This window comes from Ranitomeya variabilis, chromosome 7 (assembly GCF_051348905.1).
Source record: "Ranitomeya variabilis isolate aRanVar5 chromosome 7, aRanVar5.hap1, whole genome shotgun sequence".
Lineage (NCBI taxonomy): Eukaryota > Metazoa > Chordata > Amphibia > Anura > Dendrobatidae > Ranitomeya > Ranitomeya variabilis.
Genome location: NC_135238.1, coordinates 26,881,462 through 26,901,742, shown reverse-complemented (window position 1 = coordinate 26,901,742; position 20,281 = coordinate 26,881,462). Strand labels below are relative to the sequence as shown.

Genomic DNA, 20,281 nt, shown 5'->3' with positions numbered 1-20,281 from the left:
TTAACTTTATGGGGTCCACTGCTGTTCCCTGCACAGCCAAGAGCTCAGGAGCACAGCCATTCCCTGCGGAGGCGGGAGCTCAGCCGTTCCCTGCGGAGGTGGGAGCTCAGGAGCACAGCCGTTCCCTGCGGAGGCGGGAGCTCAGGAGCGCAGCCGTTTCTTGCAGAGGCGGGAGCTCAGCCGTTTCTTGCAGAGGCGGGAGCTCAGCTGTTCCTTGCGGAGGCGGGAGCTCAGGAGCGCAGCCGTACCCTGCGGAGGCGGGAACTCAGGAGCGCAGCCGTTCCCTGCGGAGGCGGGAACTCAGGAGCGCAGCCGTTCCCTGCGGAGGCGGGAGCTCAGGAGCGCAGCCATTCCCTGCGGAGGCGGGAGCTCAGCCGTTCCCTGCGGAGGCGGGAGCTCAGGAGTGCTGTCATTCCCTGCTCAGCTGGGAGCTCAATAGCGCTGCTGTGTAGGGTAAAAATGTAGAGAGTAACCCTGAAGCCCCTTTATCCTGCAGATTGGTGTGTTTTCCAAAGGTCAGACCACCAGCAATCACCAACTAATGGCAGATTCTGGCCAGATGTCATCACATAAAAAAAAATTGTTCCCATTTTAGACATTATTTGCATATCCAGAAGATCTGCCATACATGCCTGATAGAGCTGGGTCCCACTGAAGGACCAGAACCTACCTCGTTCCGCTTGTTAAAGCAGCTACTCTCTTAATTCTCATTTATAATGTGTGTTCACCCGTTTGGAACTTCCATGGAAGTGAATGGAGAAGAGCCACAGAGCGGCCACTTAAATAGGCGAGAGGGGGATTGGAGGACACCTATTCTGGAGATGGAGGGAGACTTGCATCTATCAGACATTTATAGCAGATCCAGAGGAATGTCTAAGATGGAATCTCCTTTTAAATAGGATCGATGAAAGGCTAAACTCGCAGACCCTCCCCAACAAAATCCCAATACGGCTGAATTCAGTGAAACATGGCCGTGTACAGACTGACTGACGGACTCCTGCTGTGAGCTGAACATCCTTATATACGAGGTTGAGGGTGCAGAGGTCGGGTCCGGACACCGGTGATCACTCCTTGGGGGTCTGAATGTGGCCCAAGTAAGGAGGCGTCAGTTCCAAGGTGAAACTCCAGGTTTTTGCAAACGGAAAGCTTACAGCACGTATGTTTTTATACATAATATGGCCTCCTGCTTTCCAAACGGAGCTAAGAAGAACATTTAGCACCTGAACATAGAAGCAAAACAAAAAGTAGATAAGCCTACAAAAAAAAAATGCATTATTATTATTTTTTCACAAAGTGAAGCAAAATCACCCAGCGAGCACCACTGGGATAAATCTTGGAGTCTAGTTTTAAAGTGGTCCTCCTCCCTACACCTAAAGAACCAAGGATACATTCTGCATCTCGTCTCTTTCCCTACTGACCTCCATCGTTTTCCCAGCGATCAGGTCTTCATGCAATCCACCATGACTGGCACGATGGCATCGGCCGTTATAAGCCTAACCCTGTGTAGGGGTCTTCCGTGCGCTGAGTGATGGAGACGAGCTGAGGCCAGAGGTAGTGTCACTAGTGATAAGTGTGCTGGGATGAGGTATTATCTGAGCATGCTTGTGTGATAATAAAGGGTCTTCGGCGTGCTTGAGTCCCCGCAGCTCCATGCCTCGTGGCTGTTAGACAATCCCTACATGTGTTGCGGCTGTCAAACAGCCACAAGACATGGAGCTGCGGGGACTCAAACATATTATTCGAGTGCACCGAAAACATTTTATTAACACATGAGCATGCTCAGATAACACCTTATCCCGCCACACTCGCTCATCACTAATAGTCACTTTTTTTGGATACGACGGAGGCTGCTTCCACGTCTGTGAGTTTGGATGGAGCGCTCCTTCATGTGCCACGGCTGGGATGGTTTTCAGCAATACCACGTAAAATATCTAAAGAAAAGGGAAGTAATATTGTGAATTTATATGAGTTTCCATCTACCAGACCGGAGGGAATTACAGCTCCCATATCTATGGCACATCAGACACAGATGCCGGTCTCATTTCTGCGGCCGCACTTATCTCTAGAATGGGGGGTCTTCCTGACACCCATCCCCCATGGTGAGGTGACCGCTGGTGCGCTTGCTCAGCTCCGTATATCTAGCTGGGAGCGGTCCTCTCTCCATTCATTCTCCGAGTACAGAACCCACTTTCTGGAGAGAGGTGCAGAAGATGTACATTTATCCAGCGAATGTGCTACAAATGACTAAGATGGGACTGCCCCTTTAAACAGTGGGGGGAGGGGATGCTACAGATTCAGAAAAACCTGAGTGCTTTCTTTCAGTAGCAGCTCCACCACTTTTCACAGGTCGCTTCTGGTATTGCAGGCCAGTGTCACTCGAGTGACTAGGTCTGGGATGCAATATCACATGCAACCTGTGGCCATGCGTGGCGCTATTTTTGGCAAAAGCAGCAATGTATTATAATGATTGTTGGCCATCTTAGGATGACACAAAATGGCTGCCTCCACTGCCCAGAGTTAAGTCAATACCTCCGATTGCTCGCACTGAATTGTCTTTAGACACATTTTATCGCTACATGACAGCAACTTATCGCCTGCATTGACGCCAGCGGATCCCAGTCCGGTCACCGACCCCCTTAGGTCTCGTTCAGAAACAATAATGGATGACGGGCCGCAGAGCATCGCAGCAGAATCAGGACTCTGGCGCCATCTTGTGGCCGTCGTTAGGTGATGCAGAAGAGCAGCTGGTAAATAAGGCACAGCAGCAGAATAGATCCTAAGATGGCTGTCCCGACGAGCCTCAGATTGCCGGGGAACTCCAGACAACGTCACCCGCTATGTAGGTCGCTTTCACGTTCAGACTGTTGTCCAACTGTAAAAAGTCTGAGAAATGGAGAGAAGAAATACTGAGAAAAATAAAACATCCATGGGAACATGTGGTGCCCACTCCCTCTACGTGAAAGGGGCTGGAAAACATGGCTGATTTTTCCCAAAATAGCACCACATCTATCAAAGAGAGGCTTCTGGTATTGCAACTCCGTTAAAGGCAATGAGGCTGAACTGCAGTACCCCGTACATCCTGTGGCAAGATGTGGCGCTGTTTAGGAAGAAAGTAGCTGTGTTTTTCTACACCCTTAACGGAAGTGTTACATATACAAAGGTGATCAGGGTCGTTATAGGTCAGACCTGCATCTGCTCCGAAATCCAGCGTCCCCTTGCGATGCTGCAGGCCCAGAACTTGCGCTGGGTGAAGAGATGCGGCTTCTAATGCGTCCTCCAGTGTGCAGCCTGCCGGGATATTCAGGGTCGCAGCATCAGACAGTTCTAATTATTGGAGTTATTTGAGCAGATATGTGATAGATGACATGGAGGTGAGCAGGGGGAGCCGCAGTATCAAGGCCAGTCTGCCTCCGGCATTACAACCAGCCGCTGTCAATGTGTGATTTCATGTAATCAATACTCCCAGCAGGGAGTCACTACGGGGTCAGTGGAGAAGATTCATTCTCATCACATCCCAGCGTAATTCCTACAATGCCATAGATCTAGTGGCCAGACGCCGCTGCCAGCATGGATCCAGGCCCGCAGCCCACCCGATGATAAATGTCACATACCTGTGGCTTCATGAAAGTGCCGGACGCACATATCCATGGTAGCAATGCTGCCCGCCAGGGTGCGAGTACCTTGAAATGAAAAAAAAAAAAAATTCACCAGACAATTACACTTCTCTGCATTATAACCTCTAACTTGCCTGTGTAGGGAAAATAAATATCTGGAAACCATCAACAAGCAGGTTGTTTGGTTTTTTTTGTTTTTTTTTTAACCTACTCATCTTAATAATGGTGATGTTCCATCAAGGAAAAAACCTTCTATGTGGCACATGGACATCACAGAGGGGCCGGTAGGGTCAGACATTTATTACCCCTCTTGACACAGAGTGGAAAACAATGGCAAAGATAAGCGCCCGCACCAGGGGAGGGTTCAACAAGACCATGATCACTAAAGATGGTGCAAGTCAATTCGCAGGACCTGGTCCAGCAACCAGGTTGGTAATCTGGTCACTGGATGGGAGCCGTGAGAACCATTTCCTACCTCCCGGCATCCATGGCTCTTTTGATTAACCGGCGTGGCGAGATATTATGCAGTTATATGAAAAAGTTTGGGCACCCCTATTAATCTTAAGCCTAATGTTTTATAAAAATTGTTTTTTTTGCAACAGCTATTTCAGTTTTCATATATCTAATAACTGTTGGACACAGTAATGTTTCTGCCTTGAAATGAGGTTTATTGTACTAACAGAAAATGTGCAATCTGCATTCAAACTAAATTTGACAGGTGCATAAGTATGGGCACCCTTATCATTTTCTTGTTTTAAATACTCCTACCTACTTTTTACTGACTTACTAAAGCACTTTTTTTTTTTTTGTAACCTCATAGCCAGGTGTATGCAATCATGAGAAAAGCTACTTAAAGTGGCCACTTGCAAGTTGTTCTCCTGTTTGAATCTCCTCTGAAGAGTGGCATCATGGGCTCCTCAAAACAACTGTCAAATGATCTGAAAACAAAGATTATTCAACATAGTTGTTCAGGGGAAGGATACAAAAAGCTGTCTCAGAGATTTAACCTGTCAATTTCCACTGTGAGGAACATAGTAAGGAAATGGAAGAACAAAGGTACAGTTCTTGTTAAGGCCAGAAGTGGCAGTCCAAGAAAAACATCAGAAAGGCAGAGAAGAAGAATGGTGAGATCAGTCAAGGACAATCCTCAGACCACCTCCAGAGAGCTGCAGCATCAACTTGCTGCAGATGGTGTCACTGTGCATCGGTCAACTATACAACGCACTTTGCACAAGGAGAAGCTGTATGGGAGAGTGATGCAAAAGAAGCAGTTTCTGCAAGCACACCACAAACAGAGTCGGCTGAGGTATGCAAAAGCACATTTGGAGAAGCCAATTTCTTTTTGGAAGAAGGTCCTGTGGACTGATGAAACCAAGATTGAGTTGTTTGGTCATACAAAAAGGCGATATGCATGGCGGCAACACAGTGCGTTGTATAGTTGACGGATGCACAGTGACACCATCTGCAGCAAGTTGATGCTGCAGATCTCTGGAGGTGGTCTGAGGATTGTCCTTGACTGATCTCACCATTCTTCTTCTCTGCCTTTCTGATGTTTTTCTTGGCCTGCCACTTCTGGCCTTAACAAGAACTGTACCTGTGTTCTTCCATTTCCTTACTATGTTCCTCACAGGTTAATTGACAGGTTAAATCTCAGACAGCTTTTTGTATCCTTCGCCTGAACAACTATGTTGAATAATCTTTGTTTTTAGATCATTTGACAGTTGTTTTGAGGAGCCCATGATGCCACTCTTCAGAGGAGATTCAAACAGGAGAACAACTTGCAAGTGGCCACTTTAAGTAGCTTTTCTCATGATTGCATACACCTGGCTATGAAGTTCAAAGCTCAATGAGGTTACAAAACCAAAAAAAGTGCTTTAGTAAGTCAGTAAAAAGTAGGTAGGAGTATTTAAAACAAGAAAATGATAAGGGTGCCCATACTTATGCACCTGTCAAATTTTGTTTGAATGCAGATTGCACATTTTCTGTTAGTACAATAAACCTCATTTCAAGGCAGAAACATTACTGTGTCCAACAGTTATTAGATATATGAAACTGAAATAGCTGTTGCAAAAAAAACAATTTTTATAAAACATTAAGCTTAAGATTAATAGGGGTGCCCAAACTTTTTCATATAACTGTATATGTGTCATGCAGCCAATCATGACATTGTGCCAGGCCGGCTAATCAAGAGTGGAGCTGGGTATGTAATCAGGTAACAGGAGGCCGATGGCCACAGATTAGCAACAAGACCGCTGGATCGGGTCTTAACCCCTTTCTGACCTCGGACGGGATAGTACGTCCGAGGTCAGATCCCCTGCTTTGATGCAGGGCTCCGCGGTGAGCCCGCATCAAAGCAGGGACATGTCAGCTGTTTTGAACAGCTGACATGTGCCCGCAATAGCGGCAGGTGAAATCGTGATTCACCCGCCGCTATTAACTAGTTAAATGCCGCTGTCAAACGCAGACAGCGGCATTTAACCGGTGCTTCCGGCCGGAAATGATCGCATCGCCGACCCCCGTCACATGATCGGAGGTCGGTGATGCTTCTGAATAGTAACCATAGAGGTCCTGGAGACCTCTATGGTTACTGATCCACGGTAGCTCTGAGCGCCACCCTGCATTTCTGCGAACATCAGATCGCTGCTATGTAGCAGAGCTGATACAGTTGTGCCAGATTCCAGCCTCCCATGGAAGCTATTGAAGCATGGCAAAAGTAAAAAAAAAAAGTGAAAAAAATAAAAAAAAAAAATATAAAAGTTTAAATCACCCCCCTTTCGCCCCATTCAAAATAAATCAATAAAAAAATAATCAAACCTACACATATTTGGTATCGCCGCGTTCAGAATCGCCCGATCAATAAACGGGCGATCAAAAGAACGTACTTGCACCGAAATGGTCTCATTAAAAACGCCAGCTCGGCACACAAAAAATAAGCCCTCAACCGACCCCAGATCATGAAAAATGGAGACGCTACGGGTATCGGAAAATGACACATTTTTTTTTTTTTTAGCAAAGTTTGGAAATTTTTTTCACCACTTAGATAAGAAAAAAAACCTAGTCATGTTTGGTGTCTATGAACTCGTACTGACCTAGAGAATCATAACGGCAGGTTAGTTTTAGCATTTAGTGAATCTAGCAAAAAAGCCAAACAAAAAACAAGTGTGGGACTGCACTTTTTTTTTGCAATTTCCCCGCGCTTGGAATTTTTTTCCCGTTTTCTAGTACACAACATGGTAAAACCAATGATGTTGTTCAAAACTACAACTCATCCCGCAAAAAATAAGCCCTCACATGGCCAAATTGGCGGAAAAATAAAAGGAGATTTTTGTTTACTTACCGTAAAATCTTTTTCTCCGAGCCAATCATTGGGGGACACAGACCGTGGGTGTTATGCTGCTTGCCACTAGGAGGACACTAAGTGATGCAAAGAAAGTTAGCTCCTCCCCTGCAGTATACACCCTCCTGCTGGCCCTCAGCTAACCAGTTCGGTGCAAAAAGCAGTAGGAGATCAGTAACAACATATTAGCTTACAGCATGTCATATCATATATGAGAGTATAGCATATCGGATTGTAAAAACAAGCATAAGCCAATACTAGGGTGGGAGCTGTGTCCCCCAATGATTGGCTCGGAGAAAAAGATTTTACGGTAAGTAAACAAAAATCTCCTTTTCTCCTACGCCTCATTGGGGGACACAGACCGTGGGACGTACCAAAGCAGTCCCTGGGTGGGGACAACATCAGATCAGGCCCTGTGTAACCGCTACTTACAAGTGCGCCACCGCGGCCTGCAGAGTCCGCCTGCCCAGAGTCACATCTGTGGAAGTCTGGGAATTATAATGCTTCAAGAATGCATGCGGACTGGACGAATCCGCAAACGTGCAGGCGTGTCTTGTTGACGCCTGGTGCCTGGAACCCACGATAGACGGTGAGATAGGCTGTCATCTAACACGGAAGGACTACTGGATGGTGAAAGAATACACCAGGCTAAATGGCCGATGGAGACGGCCAAACCCTTCCTGTAAAGGTCAGGAAGCCTTCCTCTTACCGGTAGGAAACCCAAGATACAGTGTCCAACCTTCGGAAGGACGCCGTCCTCAAGACATACCTACTCAGAGCACTTGCTCTGTCCGGAATATGGGGACCTCATTCCATTTTGTGGAGTGGTGCCAAAAGAGATGAGGGAGGAACTATGCCCTCATGACAGTAGTAATACAATACCACCTTGGTAACTAGGGACAGGGAAGGCTTGAGGACAACCTTGCCTTGAAGGAAATAAGAGAAAAAAGTCTGAAAAGACCCGTTAGCACCGAAGACTCGTCAGGATGAGGATATCGCCGAGAGAAAAGGGGGCAACCTTCCCTAATAGAATAGATCCCAATGATCTAACGGTATGCAATAGGGAAGAATTACATGTGAAAAAACATCCTGCGAGGTGGTCCCTACTTGCAGTTTTGTTGCAGAAATACAGAAAGCTACCAGCTCCGCAAGTGAACTGACGTGGTCAGTACGGATGTCCGAGGATCACTGGGGCCCTTTCTGCTTCTGAAAAGTTTTCGGAAGTGGAAACTGGTACCACGGAATAACCGGAGCATGCAGTGCGAAGGCTCCTGGATCTCGAGGCCGAACAACCAACTCCAGTACGCCGGCGATCAGTCAGGACGCTATCCGAGCTACAACTGTAGAGCTCCAGTGAAGGCGGGTCTGATGGAATACTTCCGGTGAAGTTCCCACTCACTTGAGGTGAAACCCTGACGACTAAATATGTTCGCAGCCCAGAGTTCTACTTCTGGGATATGAACTGCCATATCACCGAGTGATAGATCTCGGCCCATGTGAGGTACTTTGGCCATGGTGCTTGAACGTGGGTACTCGCTAGATGATTGACGTATGACACAGCCGTGGCGTTGTCCAATTGAATTCGGATGGGTTGACCCGCCATAAGGAGTGGACCTACTATAGGACTACCCTTGAGATCTCCAGAGCAATGATCGGGAGAAGAGGACTGGCATTGGAAGTTACTAGTAACCATGGAACCGGGAGAAAAAAACTCCGGATGAAGAAGGAACTCAGAGACTATCGTCTGAAAGGCTGCTTGACTTGCTGAAAACTAACGGAGCAAAGGAAACTGTTTCCATTGTCGTCTCCTTTTTTTTTTTTTTTTTTTTTTTTGGAACCCTCCCAGCAAATCGAATGAAATGAGGGGATGAGTGAGCAAGAGCGCGAGCTCCCGTTGAAAAACCATGACCTTGTCCGGGGGGAGATTTACCACCCTTCTGGAGGAATACTGGATCATCCTCAAAAAGGATATCTGCTGGGCTGGAAATGAGGAGTTGTCTAAGTCTAGCCACCAGCCCAGGTGAGAGGGTATCGCAAGAGATATAGACGACTTAGCGTAGTCCTGCAAGGGTGGGTAAACAGTCGGTCAAACAGGATAGGATGACCACGCCTCTAGGTGCAAGATGACAGCCACCATGACCCTTGCGAACAACCTGGATGCGGTAGCAAGGCCGAAGAACAAGGTCGTGACTTAAATGCTATTCACGAATGGAAAAGCAAAGGAATTTTTGAAGAGGTTAGGCATCCCGAATGTCGATGGATGCCCGAAACTGCACCTTTTTTGTTGAAGTAATGGCTGAGCGGATGAGACTCCATTCGAAGAAGAAGAGGAACCTTGTGAAAAGATTGTTAGAAGTTTGAGGTCCGGAATCGGTCCTACTTATCGTTCCACCTTTTAGTAACCAAGATCCCTTAGATCTAGACTGTCCTGGACAACCCTTTCACTGTTGGTCGGGGCTGCGGAAACGTACGATTGTTCGTTAGTCTCCCGCTCAAGAATATGATTGACCAGCTGAACTGTCTTCAGGAAAGGGATACTGGTGTGAATCAAAGTAGTTAAGGGCTCTAAGCAGGAGACCGTTGCTCTAGCATCCATGCGGCGGATAGGGAGGTTAAAGGGCTGGACCCGTAGTTGCCAAACGGAACAAACCAGATGTGCTATTTGACAGATCGTGGCATTTTTAATTAAGGACATATCGGGCAGGGATACTGGTAGGTAACCCACAGGAGATTGTACCCGGTTAATCTGCCGAGTGGCAGAATGCGCCGCTGCTTCCAGCAGGTCATTGCAGAGTTAAAAATTAGGAGCCTCGATCCACCATCCTCTTAACAAGGAAGTGGAGAGGGAAATTCGCCTACTTGCATCTTCTGTTAAATAGTGGTGATGCAGAGGGGGGTGCTCAGACGCCCGAAAAAAAAAAGGATGCCTCTGTACATCCACAGAGTGCAGGTCTCCGGGTGGACAGGACAGGCTGTCTGGCGTTAGGCCTGGACCTTCGAGTGCCCGTCTGTTGATGGTGTGGGGAGACCGGCGCCCTTTAAAGTGCCTGTCGCCCTTAAAAATCAGACCAGGCATAGCGTCCCGCGTAGAGGCTTCTGTCCAGTGAATCGCATATCCGGACTGGATGGCAAAAGCTCTACGAGGGAGTTTAGGCTGAGGGAACTAGTTACACTGGGATAAACTGGGCTCGGCGGCAGAGGGCTCCTCAATTATGACCAGTTTCGGATTGGTCATGGTGCCCTCAAGACCAGGGAATACTGGTCGTGTGCCGTTAAGACCAGGGAAAACTGGTCGTGTGCCTTTAAGACCAGGGAAAACTGGTCGTGTGCCTTTAAGACCAGGGAAAACTGGTCGTGTGCCTTTAAGACCAGGGAAAACTGGTCGTGTGCCTTTAAGACCAGGGAATACTGGTCGTGTGCCTTTAAGACCAGGGAATACTGGTCGTGTGCCTTTAAGACCAGGGAATACTGGTCGTGTGCCTTTAAGACCAGAGATTACTGGTCGTGTGGCTTTAAGACCAGAGAATGCTGGTCGTGTGCCTTTAAGACCAGGGAATACTGGTAGTGCGCCATTAAGACCAGGGAATACTGGTCGCGTGCCTTTAAGACCAGGGAAAACTGGACGTGTGCCTTTAAAACCCGGGAATTCTGGTCACGCGCCCTTAAGACCAGGGAATACTGGTCACGCGCCTTTAAGACCAGGGAATACTGGTCACGTGCCTTTAAGACCAGGGAATACTGGTCACGTGCCTTTAAGACCAGGGAATACTGGTCACGTGCCTTTAAGACCAGGGAATACTGGTCACGTACCCTTAAGACCAGGGAATACTGGTCACGAGCCTTTAAGACCAGGAAATACTGGTCACGTGCCTTTAAGACCAGGGAATACTGGTCACGTGCCTTTAAGACCAGAGAATACTGGTCGTGTGACTTTAAGACCGGGAATACTGGTCATGCGGGTTTAGGTAAAATCTCGCAGCGAGCGAGAAGCGCCAATTTAGGGGACGGAGCTACAGGCACGACGTGGGCGGAGCCTCGAAACTTCCATGATAGGCCCCAGCCGGGGCGTAAATTTCTGCAGCCGGCGTCAGCGTAAGAGTTAGGGGTGGTCACCCGTTGCTCGAGAAAATTGAGCGCTTCCGCGTCAGGCGCTAAGCGCCAGGAAAAAAGGCTAAGCCGCCTTGAGGCGACACAGTGCGCTTCTGGAGGTGCGGACTACACATCGGCCGGAGCCGGGAGCTAAATTTGTTAGCCGGCTGGAGCGTTACCTCAGGGAGGTGGTCACAGGGAAGTCTGAGACTGCCTGTCAATATCCCGCTGCAGAAGCCCATTGCTGGCAGGATCCACTTACCAACGGTGCGCGTCCCGGCATGGAGCCGCCGCGGATGTCGGGTATTGCAGCGTGGACGGTGCAGGGGTAGAGAGATAAACCTCAATCCATCATCCCTTTGTTAGGGAGGTGGAGAGGAACCGTCCGCCTCCTTGTCCGCTTTCACAGTGGTGGAGGCTGCCCGGACCATGGAGGGGGGCTTCTTCCACGAAGTTCAGCCCATCGGGACCATGAAAGCACCTCCGCTCCTGAAAGGTATTTCACTGCGGCCTAGTCCGGCTGCAAAAGCCGGGGACTAAATTTATGGAGCCTGCCGGTGGAGCGCGTCGGCGGGCCGCGCGACAGGACAGGCTGTCTGTCGAATGATTGCCGCTGGCGTACCGGCCAGTGGCACCCCCAAGACCGCATCTTCCAGGCAGGCAGCGTGAGGAAGCATGGCCCCCGAGATCTGCAGGGCGCCTCTCGTCCCAGACGAGAAGCGCCGATATAGGGGGCGGAGTTACGGCCGTGGGAGGGATCTGCCCACTGCGGCCTACTCCAGCTGAAAAGCCGGGGACTAAATTTTCGGCCTGCCTGGGGATGCGCGGCGGCCGCAACGGAGCGACGCTAACCGCCGCAGTTCCCGACCGCCGGCGCCTGTCCCCAGGGGCTCTGCTGCAAGTACCGCCGGCGCCTGCCCCATAGAGGCCACTGCGGCCTACTCCGGCTGAAAAGCCGGGGACTAAATTTCCGGCCTGCCCGGCGGTGTGAGGTGGCGCGGCCGCAAAGCGATCCGGAGCGCAGGAGGGGAACTCCTGATGTACTCACAGTCCGGTAATGCAGGTCCCCCTGTCCCTGCGCGCTCCATCCATCCTGTCATCCTCTTCTGTAATCCCTTTATGCAACGCCATGTGATGTGGGCCTTGTATGTCGGGCCCCCGGAGAGGAACATTAGAGCAGGCTCTATGTGCTCGCCGTCTTGCAGGGGGAAGGGAAATCGGGACCAAAGATGGAAACCCGTTGCCCGAGTAAAATTTGGCGTGCTCCCGCGTCGCAGGAGAGGGACGGGGAGGTATACTCGCCGTGCTCGCCTGTTGCTGGTTCGGGGGAGAGCGGGTCCCATAAAAAAGGATCCGTCGCCCCCTTCACTCCGTTGAATAAAAAATAAAAATTTACAGAAAAATAAAAATTAAAATTAAAATAAGAAAGTTGGGGTCTGAAAACAGACCCAAGTGCCTCCTACAGACACTAAGCAAGAACTGGTTAGCTGAGGGCCAGCAGGAGGGTGTATACTGCAGGGGAGGAGCTAACTTTCTTTGTATCACTTAGTGTCCTCCTAGTGGCAAGCAGCATAACACCCACGGTCTGTGTCCCCCAATGAGGCGTAGGAGAAAAAAAAGTTATGGCTCTGGGAAGGAGGAGAGCGAAAAACGAACACGGAAAAATGGAAAATCCCAAGGTCATGAAGGGGTTAATAATCTTTATTTTTGTTTTAATAATAATCTTTATTTTTATATAGCGCTAACATATTCCACAGCACTTTACAGTTTGCACACATTATTATCGATGTCCCCGATGGGGCTCACAATCTACATTCCCTATCAGTATGTCTGGCGAATTGATTTGCACCAAGGGGAGAAGAAAACAGAAGGAGGACGAGGTGGGGGGGGAGAGAGACGGAGAAGGAGGGTGAGGTGGGGGGAGAGACGGAGAGGGAAGACGAGGTAGGGGGGGGAGAGAGACGGAGAAGGAGGGCGAGGTGGGGGGGAGAGACGGATAAGGAGGACGAGGTGGGGGGGAGAGAGATGGAGAAGGACGAGGTGGGGGGGAGGAGACGGAGAAGGAGGACGAGGTGGGGGGAAGAGACGGAGAAGGAGGACGAGGTGGGGGGGAGAGAAGGAGGACGAGGTAGGGGGGGAGAGAGACGGAGAAGGAGGACGAGGTGGGGGGGAGAGAGACGGAGAAGGAGGACGAGGTGGGGGGAAGAGACGGAGAAGGAGGACGGTTGTGGGGGGAAGAGACGGAGAAGGAAGACGAGGTGGGGGGGGGGGGGAGAGAGACACCGAGAAGAAGGACGAGGTGTGGGGGGAGAGACGGAGAAGGAAGACGAGGTGGGGGGGAGAGACGGAGAAGGAGGACGAGGTAGGGGGGGGAGAGAGACGGAGAAGGAGGACGAGGTGGGGGGGGGGGAGAGACGGAGAAGGAGGACGAGGTGGGGGGGGGGGGAGAGACGGAGAAGGAGGACGAGGTGGGGGGAGAGACTGAGAAGGAGGACGAGGTGGGGGGGAGAGACGGAGAAGGAGGACGAGGTGGGGGAGGGAGAGACAGAAGGAGGACGAGGTGGGGGGGGAAGAGACCGAGAAGGACGAGGTGGGGGGGGAGAGACGGAGAAGGAGGATGAGGTGGGGGGGGGGGGGAGAGAGACGAAGAAGGAGGATGAGGTGGGGGGGAAAGAGAGAGAGGTAAAGGGTGAGAGGAAGGAGCGATAGAGGGAGGGAGAGAAGGATTTCAACTCCAAAGTTTGAGTCACCATTGATTTCTATGGGATTCAGGTTCAAGTTCAGGGAGAGTTCTGGTACTCGAACCAAACTTTGGGCTAAAGTTCGGTCAAACCTCAACTTTTACGGGTTTGCTCATCCCTACTCACCGGCTACATAAGCATCAAGGCCGTCTATCAATATTTCCTGCTGACCCAGGGTGTGTCGGCCCGGTCCAAGCCCCATGGCTGTGATGGCATCTGTCACTAGCACCAGACCTAGAATGCACACACAAAAAAAAAAAAAATCTGTAATAATAAAAAAAGCTCAATAATCGCAAGTATTTTACAAACCCCAACTAATGGACACAGCATAATACGCTGTTTAGTTCTTGCCAGTGTACCCCAGACATACCATGAGGGTGGGCACGATGGGCGATCCTTAAAGCAGCGGGATTAGTGTGTATTCCATCCGCAATCATCCCATAATAAACCGTCCTCCCAGCCGGGATCTGATCACTCGTCAGTAAACCCACAATCCCAGGGTCCCGGTGGTGAAACTGAAAACATGATGAAAAAAGGATATTTGCTACTTTAGTAGATGTATATTGATTGAAGCGAGGTATAATAGGGCGAGCATGGCTGATAACAGGGAACAACAGAATGCATTCAACTACAGAGCAACCAGAAATAAAAGATGTCATTCCAAAGGGGTTTCCCGGGGCGGATAAATACATGGCGCTCACTCACAGGTGTCTGCGGATGTGGCAGCACCTATTGAGGCATAAATGAACTACGGAAAAGTAAACGACGTAGTAAGAAAAATAAATGAAACCCCAGAATTATGTTTTTTTGCTCGCACAACACTGCAGTAAGAAGCGATCAAAACATTGTATCTACCCCAAAATGGCATCAATAAAAATGTCAGCCTAGGGCGCAAAAAAAATAAGCCCTCACCCAACTCCATATCCCAAAAATTGAAAATGTTATGAGTCTCGGAAAATGGCGACACAAGCTACGTTTTTGTTTTGTTTTGTTTTTTACAAACTTCCAAAATTTTTTAAAAAATATTAAATAAATTTAAAAGAGCTATATGTTTGGTATCTGCATACTTGTACTGACCTGGAAAATCATAGTTCCCGGATAGTCCCAGGTCAGTTTTATCATATAGTGAACATGATAATAAACTCAAAAAACAATAGTCGAATTGCACTTTGTTTTTGCAATTTCCAATATATTTTGTTTCCTGCTTTTTAGTGCATCACGTGATAAAATGGATGGTGTCATTCAAAAATACAAATGGTCTCGCTAAAAACAAGATCTCACACTGCTATGTGGATGGAAAAATGTAAAAAAAACAAAAACAAAACAACAAAAAAGAAAAAAAACAGTTTTGCTCTGTCATGAAGGGGTTAAGAAAAGGAAACAATATGGCGCTCGCATGATTGGCATGAGCATATTTTCCACATGGGGGGCTATGACCATTCATAATTTACCCCTGCAGAGACAGCCAGCTTTGTCCATTTTGGCATGACGAAGGGTGGGCCAATGGACAACCCCTTTAAATGGCATACGGCTCGGGCAGACATATAATGAAGTGGCAACAATCCACGTACCGGCAGCATGGCGTTAAAGAGATGTGTGATGAACGAGGCGCCAGACTTGACGGCATCTTCAGCCTGAGATAAATTGGCCACAGAGTGCCCTGGAGACAGTGGAGATCAGACGTCATATGGCGGTAGTATTTCTTATAGATCGTTCTGTAATGTGATGGAAGAAGACCGCACGCACCTAAGGAGACGCAGATCCCGCGCTTCACCAGCTCCTTGATCACCTCCTCACTCTTTCCCATCTCGGGGGCAATCGTGACAATGCTGACTTTATCCAGAGATCCGTAGGTGTTCAGGAGCTCAGGGAATCCCCCCTTACAGAAGGAGCGCAGGCAGTGCTCAGGGTGGGCTCCCTTCTTCTCAGCGCTGATGTAAGGACCCTCTAGGTGGAGACCTGCCGACCGGTAAAATTATAGGTGACGTTAAGCGACAAACATAATACATAGATCACCATAAGGAATGGAAAAGATGGGAGAAAGAAAATTGTGCCACCTTTAGGCTGCCTCTGGTACTGCTGCTCATCTCCATAGAAGTCAATAGGGCTGAGCTGCAATATCAGGGACAACATTTCGATATATTGCGCCGCCTTTTCTAATGCAGTACAGGTTTCAAGCAATATCAGGCTTTAACGTAACCCTGGTTTGGAAACTGTGATCTAGGTAAATTAGGAGTTTGATGTATCATTACCCAACACTCCAGCACCCTCTGGTCCACCATCTCTTACAGAAATCTGGGGAAGCACCTATGGAAGGGAAAAGAAAAAAAAAAAAAAGGAAAGAATAATTTCTATTATTTTTATTGCAAATAAAAAGAATCTTTCACAGCGACATTTAGGAGGCAAGATCATGTGATAAAACCTTTATAGCGCCCATCGCCCTTCCTCCGTCAAAGGTTGGGCCTCACAGGAGATTGTCATTTCAACTATATATACACATTGCAGTATATAGAACAAGTGATCAAAGGGAGCTCAAGTCGCCTGGGGGAGGGAAGGGAGTCTTAATTTTTCAAAGTAATAAAAAAGTGTTTATATAAAATATTTAAAAAAAAATAATAATAATAATTATATATATATATATATATATATATATATATATATATATATATATATATATATACGTAAATCAGTTTTTTTCTTAATTCACAAATAAGGAAATAAAAGGTTAAAAAAAACAAAAAAAAACCTCGGTGCTGGACTTAACCTTCCACTATATTCTCATGTATTTTACGAAAAAAAAAAAAAAATCTATCTATACACGAACACACACAATTTTGGATTTTTTGTCGGTAAAATACATGAGAATATAACAGAAGGTCAAGTCCATCACCGAGAGTTTTTTTTTTTTACTTTTTTTTTCCTTATTTGTGAATTAAGAAAAAACAGATTTCAGTACAATTATTTTTATATATTTTTTTAAATATTTTATATAAACATTTTTTTTTTATTACTTTTTTAAAAAAAATAAAATTTTAAGACTCTATTTTACTCTTTTTTTTTTTTTTTTTTTATTGGCATATACCCCAGGATCAATGATCACAAAATAAAAGCACTGGCCATAAAATCATACAGGCACATGATAATTCCTGCGAGACGGGCAAAGGTCGGCCTTCCGTGCAGCACGGGTGATTATTACTGTGTTAACACATACCTGGGGCTAGAACTATAAAGGAAACCAATACATTGCCCCATTGGTGGTGATACCTGTCCGTGGCTGCGCCACATGGAAATATACTATGTAGGAATAGAGTAAAATAAATTAGATCCAATACATGGGCGATGGCATTAAATCTCCGCACGGTTTGTATCCTCAGACCGGCAGAAAACCTCGCACCTTGTAGTAGACGGATGAGGGTGAGGTGACGATGGTCGGACAGAAGGAGGTCACACCGTGCGGCAGGATATTGCGAGCCACCAGAGAGATCCCTGATCCCGCGTCATCCGTTTCCTGAGAAAAATCCACGCCGAACCCCCCTAGAAAGGAAGAAAAACACAGACAGGAAGGAAAACGGTGTCTGAACAGTCACAACCTTCTGGCCGCAAGAGATAAAGAGCGAGAGCCGACCCCGTCCCGATATTTAGGGTTGTTCCACCTGTAAAATGTGCGGAATTAACTAGGATAGATGTATCCAAGAAAGTCCACATTCACTGACAGCAAGCAGACATCCTGAACATGGGAAGGGATTGTGATTTTACAAAGTTGCAGAATTTTGCATTACACAATGATTTAAAGGGTCTTGGTGGCAGCGCTGATTTCTGCATTGGGAGGTGAGCGGTGCCCGATACCCCCCGATCGTGCTTCCCTGTAGGCATCTGTAGACGTGACGCCATCAGAGCCACTCACCTCCCAATGTGAGAGTGAAGGCTTCCAGAATAACCCCTCAACATACATTTACGCCACAGGGTGCGTGGTGTACGGAGCGGGCCGAGGAGCTGTGCCCGGTCCGTACCAAGTAGATCCCGACTGTGCTAAACAGCCGGCATCTGTCTATGGCCGGAGACACACTGCTGCGAGATACGGCCGAGTCTCGCTGGTTAAAAGCAAGCTGTGGCACCGGCACTCCGGAGCGGAGCGTGCAGCTGCATAGCAATACATGGTGCTGCACGCTCCGCTCCGGAGTGCCGGTGCCACAGCTTGCTTTTAACCAGCGAGACTCGACCGTATCTCGCACCAGTGTGTCTCCGGCCTATGACAGCAGCAACCAGAGCCAGCTCCAATCACAGCTGTTCTACCATTTAGATGTTGCTGTCCATTACTGACTGTGGCATTTATATTATAGCATGTGCGAAGAGCTGATGGATTAAAGGGGTTGTCCACTACTCAGACAATCCCTTCTCAACCCCCATGTAAAATAACAACACCTATTGGGATTGGCTCTCCCAGAGATTGCGTGACATTTTTATGTCACGCGATCCCTGAGGCCAATCAGCGCTGGCTTCACTCACTCACCCTGTCTTAGTACAAATCAAAAAGATCCAGAGGAAGGCGAGTATAAGTGTTATTACGTTACAAGGGGAAAATGGGTTGAGCATTGGGCAATGGAGAAGAGGGGGCTGCTGTCACCTTGGTATGTCTGTTAAGCCAAGCCATAGACTCGCCTTCACCAAGACCATCATTTACAGCACATACTCCTTAACCTTGTTCAAAAATTTAAAAAATATTTGATATTGCCGTGTTCATAAAAGTGCAATCTTTCAAAATATTAAATTATTTAAGCTATAAAATGGTGAATTGAAAAATGGAAGCACCAAAAAATTGCCGTTAATTAATCGACTAACTCTCCTCCCTCCCAAAAAATAAATAAATAAAGAAAAATGCAAGAAAAAGTGATCAAAACATTGTACGAACTCCAAAACAGTATCAATAAAAAAAAAAAAAAAAAAAAAAGCTATAATCTTACTATGAGCCGCCTCCGCCGTGTACATAAGCTAATGAGAGCCTCATCTAGGCGGCAGTCTCTTACCATTGATCTGGAGGTCAATAAATCCGGGGGCAAGGATTCTCCCCCGACAGTCCACCTGGACATCGGCTGCACCTTTCTCATCAAAGAAAAGTTTTTCGGGGTTAAGAATCTTCCCTTGTCGCACCCAGAGATCCTCCCTGTGAGAGAAGGGACAGATATCAGCTCAGGTGACCAGACCTAGTCCCCGTAGCACCCAAAGAGGGGAGAATGTCACCTGATCCCTGTAGTAACGAGGCCCAGCGCACCTGACGCCTCAGTAAGGCTGGGGTTATGCGGTGACTTAGCAAAGATAGCTGTACGCCGCTGCTACAGGTGACAGATCGTAACCCGCACGGTACCGCTGCAAGCAAGTCGCAAAAATTCCAAATTTTTGCAACTTGCTTGCTGAGGCCTTGCGGGTCGCATTACATTGCATCTATGGCCACAGTGGCTGTACGAGTAGCCGCATGCGAAGGGCAAATACGTAACAAACTGCCGCTCAAATCAATGCAGATTTTGCTGTGGATTCACCGCAGAAATGCAGCAAGGTCTACGGGGGATATTCCGCCGTGTCTGTACGTCCCCTTAGGAAGGGACTGCAGAGGAGATATTCCGGTGTCCAGTCCACTCCCCCACGGTCTCCATTTCTGCGTCTGGGGCTCTTCCTAGGCCTCACACAATGCCAAGACCGACTGCCATGGAGGACCAGACTGGACTAGGGTGGTGCGAATCGAACTGCTCACCTCTAGCAGAGACCGGTGTGAACGGGGACAACCTCTGTACTATACATTTTACACAATCGGCCTTTTTCCTGCTTTCCAAATTTTCAATTGCAACATTAAAGGAATTTTACTGCAGGCAGCACATTTACGTTGACTGAAGCCGACCATCGTACCCACTTTTTAATAGAGATTATTTATTTATTTTTAATAAAATACCCAAAAATCTGGCCACAGACCATAATATAGTGTCCATGGTGACGGAGAAATGATTACACCTAAAGCAAAGTTAAAGGGAGGAGTTTCCCCACAACAACCAATCAGATTCGGCCTTACATTTCGTTACGGCGCAATTATAAATTAAAGCAACGTTCTGATAGGTTGGTAAAGGTTTGGTAAGCGTTCTGATAGGCTGCTTCACTTTTGATTGGACGTGTTTTGCTACCCCGCCCACTACATTACTACCGCCCGCAGGTCACTCACCATTGTAGTCTATGATCTCTGAGGATCCGGCAGTTCCTAAATTGGACGATGGGGGCGTCAGACACGGACTTATTGGACGGCATCGCTGAGCATCAATCTACCGGCCCGTGCCTTCCCTCATCCTCCCCTCGCCCGGCCTTTCGCTCGCTGGGAGGAAGAAAAATAAAAGCTGACTCAGTCACGTGAGCCCGAGTCACATGACAGGACATCCGTGCGGCCGCCACGTGACATGGTGCATCACCGCGGCCATCTTGAGAAGGTCAGGTCAGCCATGTTGCGAAGGTCGCCTTGCTCA

General features: G+C 48.0%; 1 protein-coding gene across 1 annotated transcript; it reads right to left on the bottom strand.

The window, feature by feature from the left end:
• Positions 1 to 1,152: 1,152 nt before the first annotated feature.
• On the bottom strand, positions 1,153 to 20,166 carry AMDHD2 (amidohydrolase domain containing 2). Its single transcript, XM_077274677.1, has 11 exons — positions 19,987 to 20,166; positions 18,806 to 18,942; positions 17,176 to 17,315; positions 16,034 to 16,088; positions 15,528 to 15,740; positions 15,353 to 15,441; positions 14,152 to 14,296; positions 13,908 to 14,015; positions 3,612 to 3,680; positions 3,187 to 3,288; positions 1,153 to 2,883 (listed from the first exon to the last, which is right to left on the bottom strand). Exons 1-11 carry the CDS (start codon positions 20,067 to 20,069, stop codon positions 2,801 to 2,803), a joined length of 1,224 nt encoding a protein of 407 aa, XP_077130792.1. The 5' UTR covers positions 20,070 to 20,166; the 3' UTR covers positions 1,153 to 2,800.
• Between the last annotated feature and the right edge of the window lie 115 nt (positions 20,167 to 20,281).

What these genes read in the sequence shown, in the direction of transcription:
- AMDHD2 (XM_077274677.1), bottom strand. Translation starts at nt 20,069, where the DNA reads ATGCCGTCCAATAAGTCCGTGTCTGACGCCCCCATCGTCCAATTTAGG. An exon ending in AGAGGGTGCTGGAGTGTTGG is followed by an intron (nt 15,741 to 16,033) that starts GTAATGATACAT and finishes ACCGGTCGGCAG; the next exon opens with GTCTCCACCTAGAGGGTCCT. An exon ending in CGGGATCTGCGTCTCCTTAG is followed by an intron (nt 15,442 to 15,527) that starts GTGCGTGCGGTC and finishes CACTGTCTCCAG; the next exon opens with GGCACTCTGTGGCCAATTTA.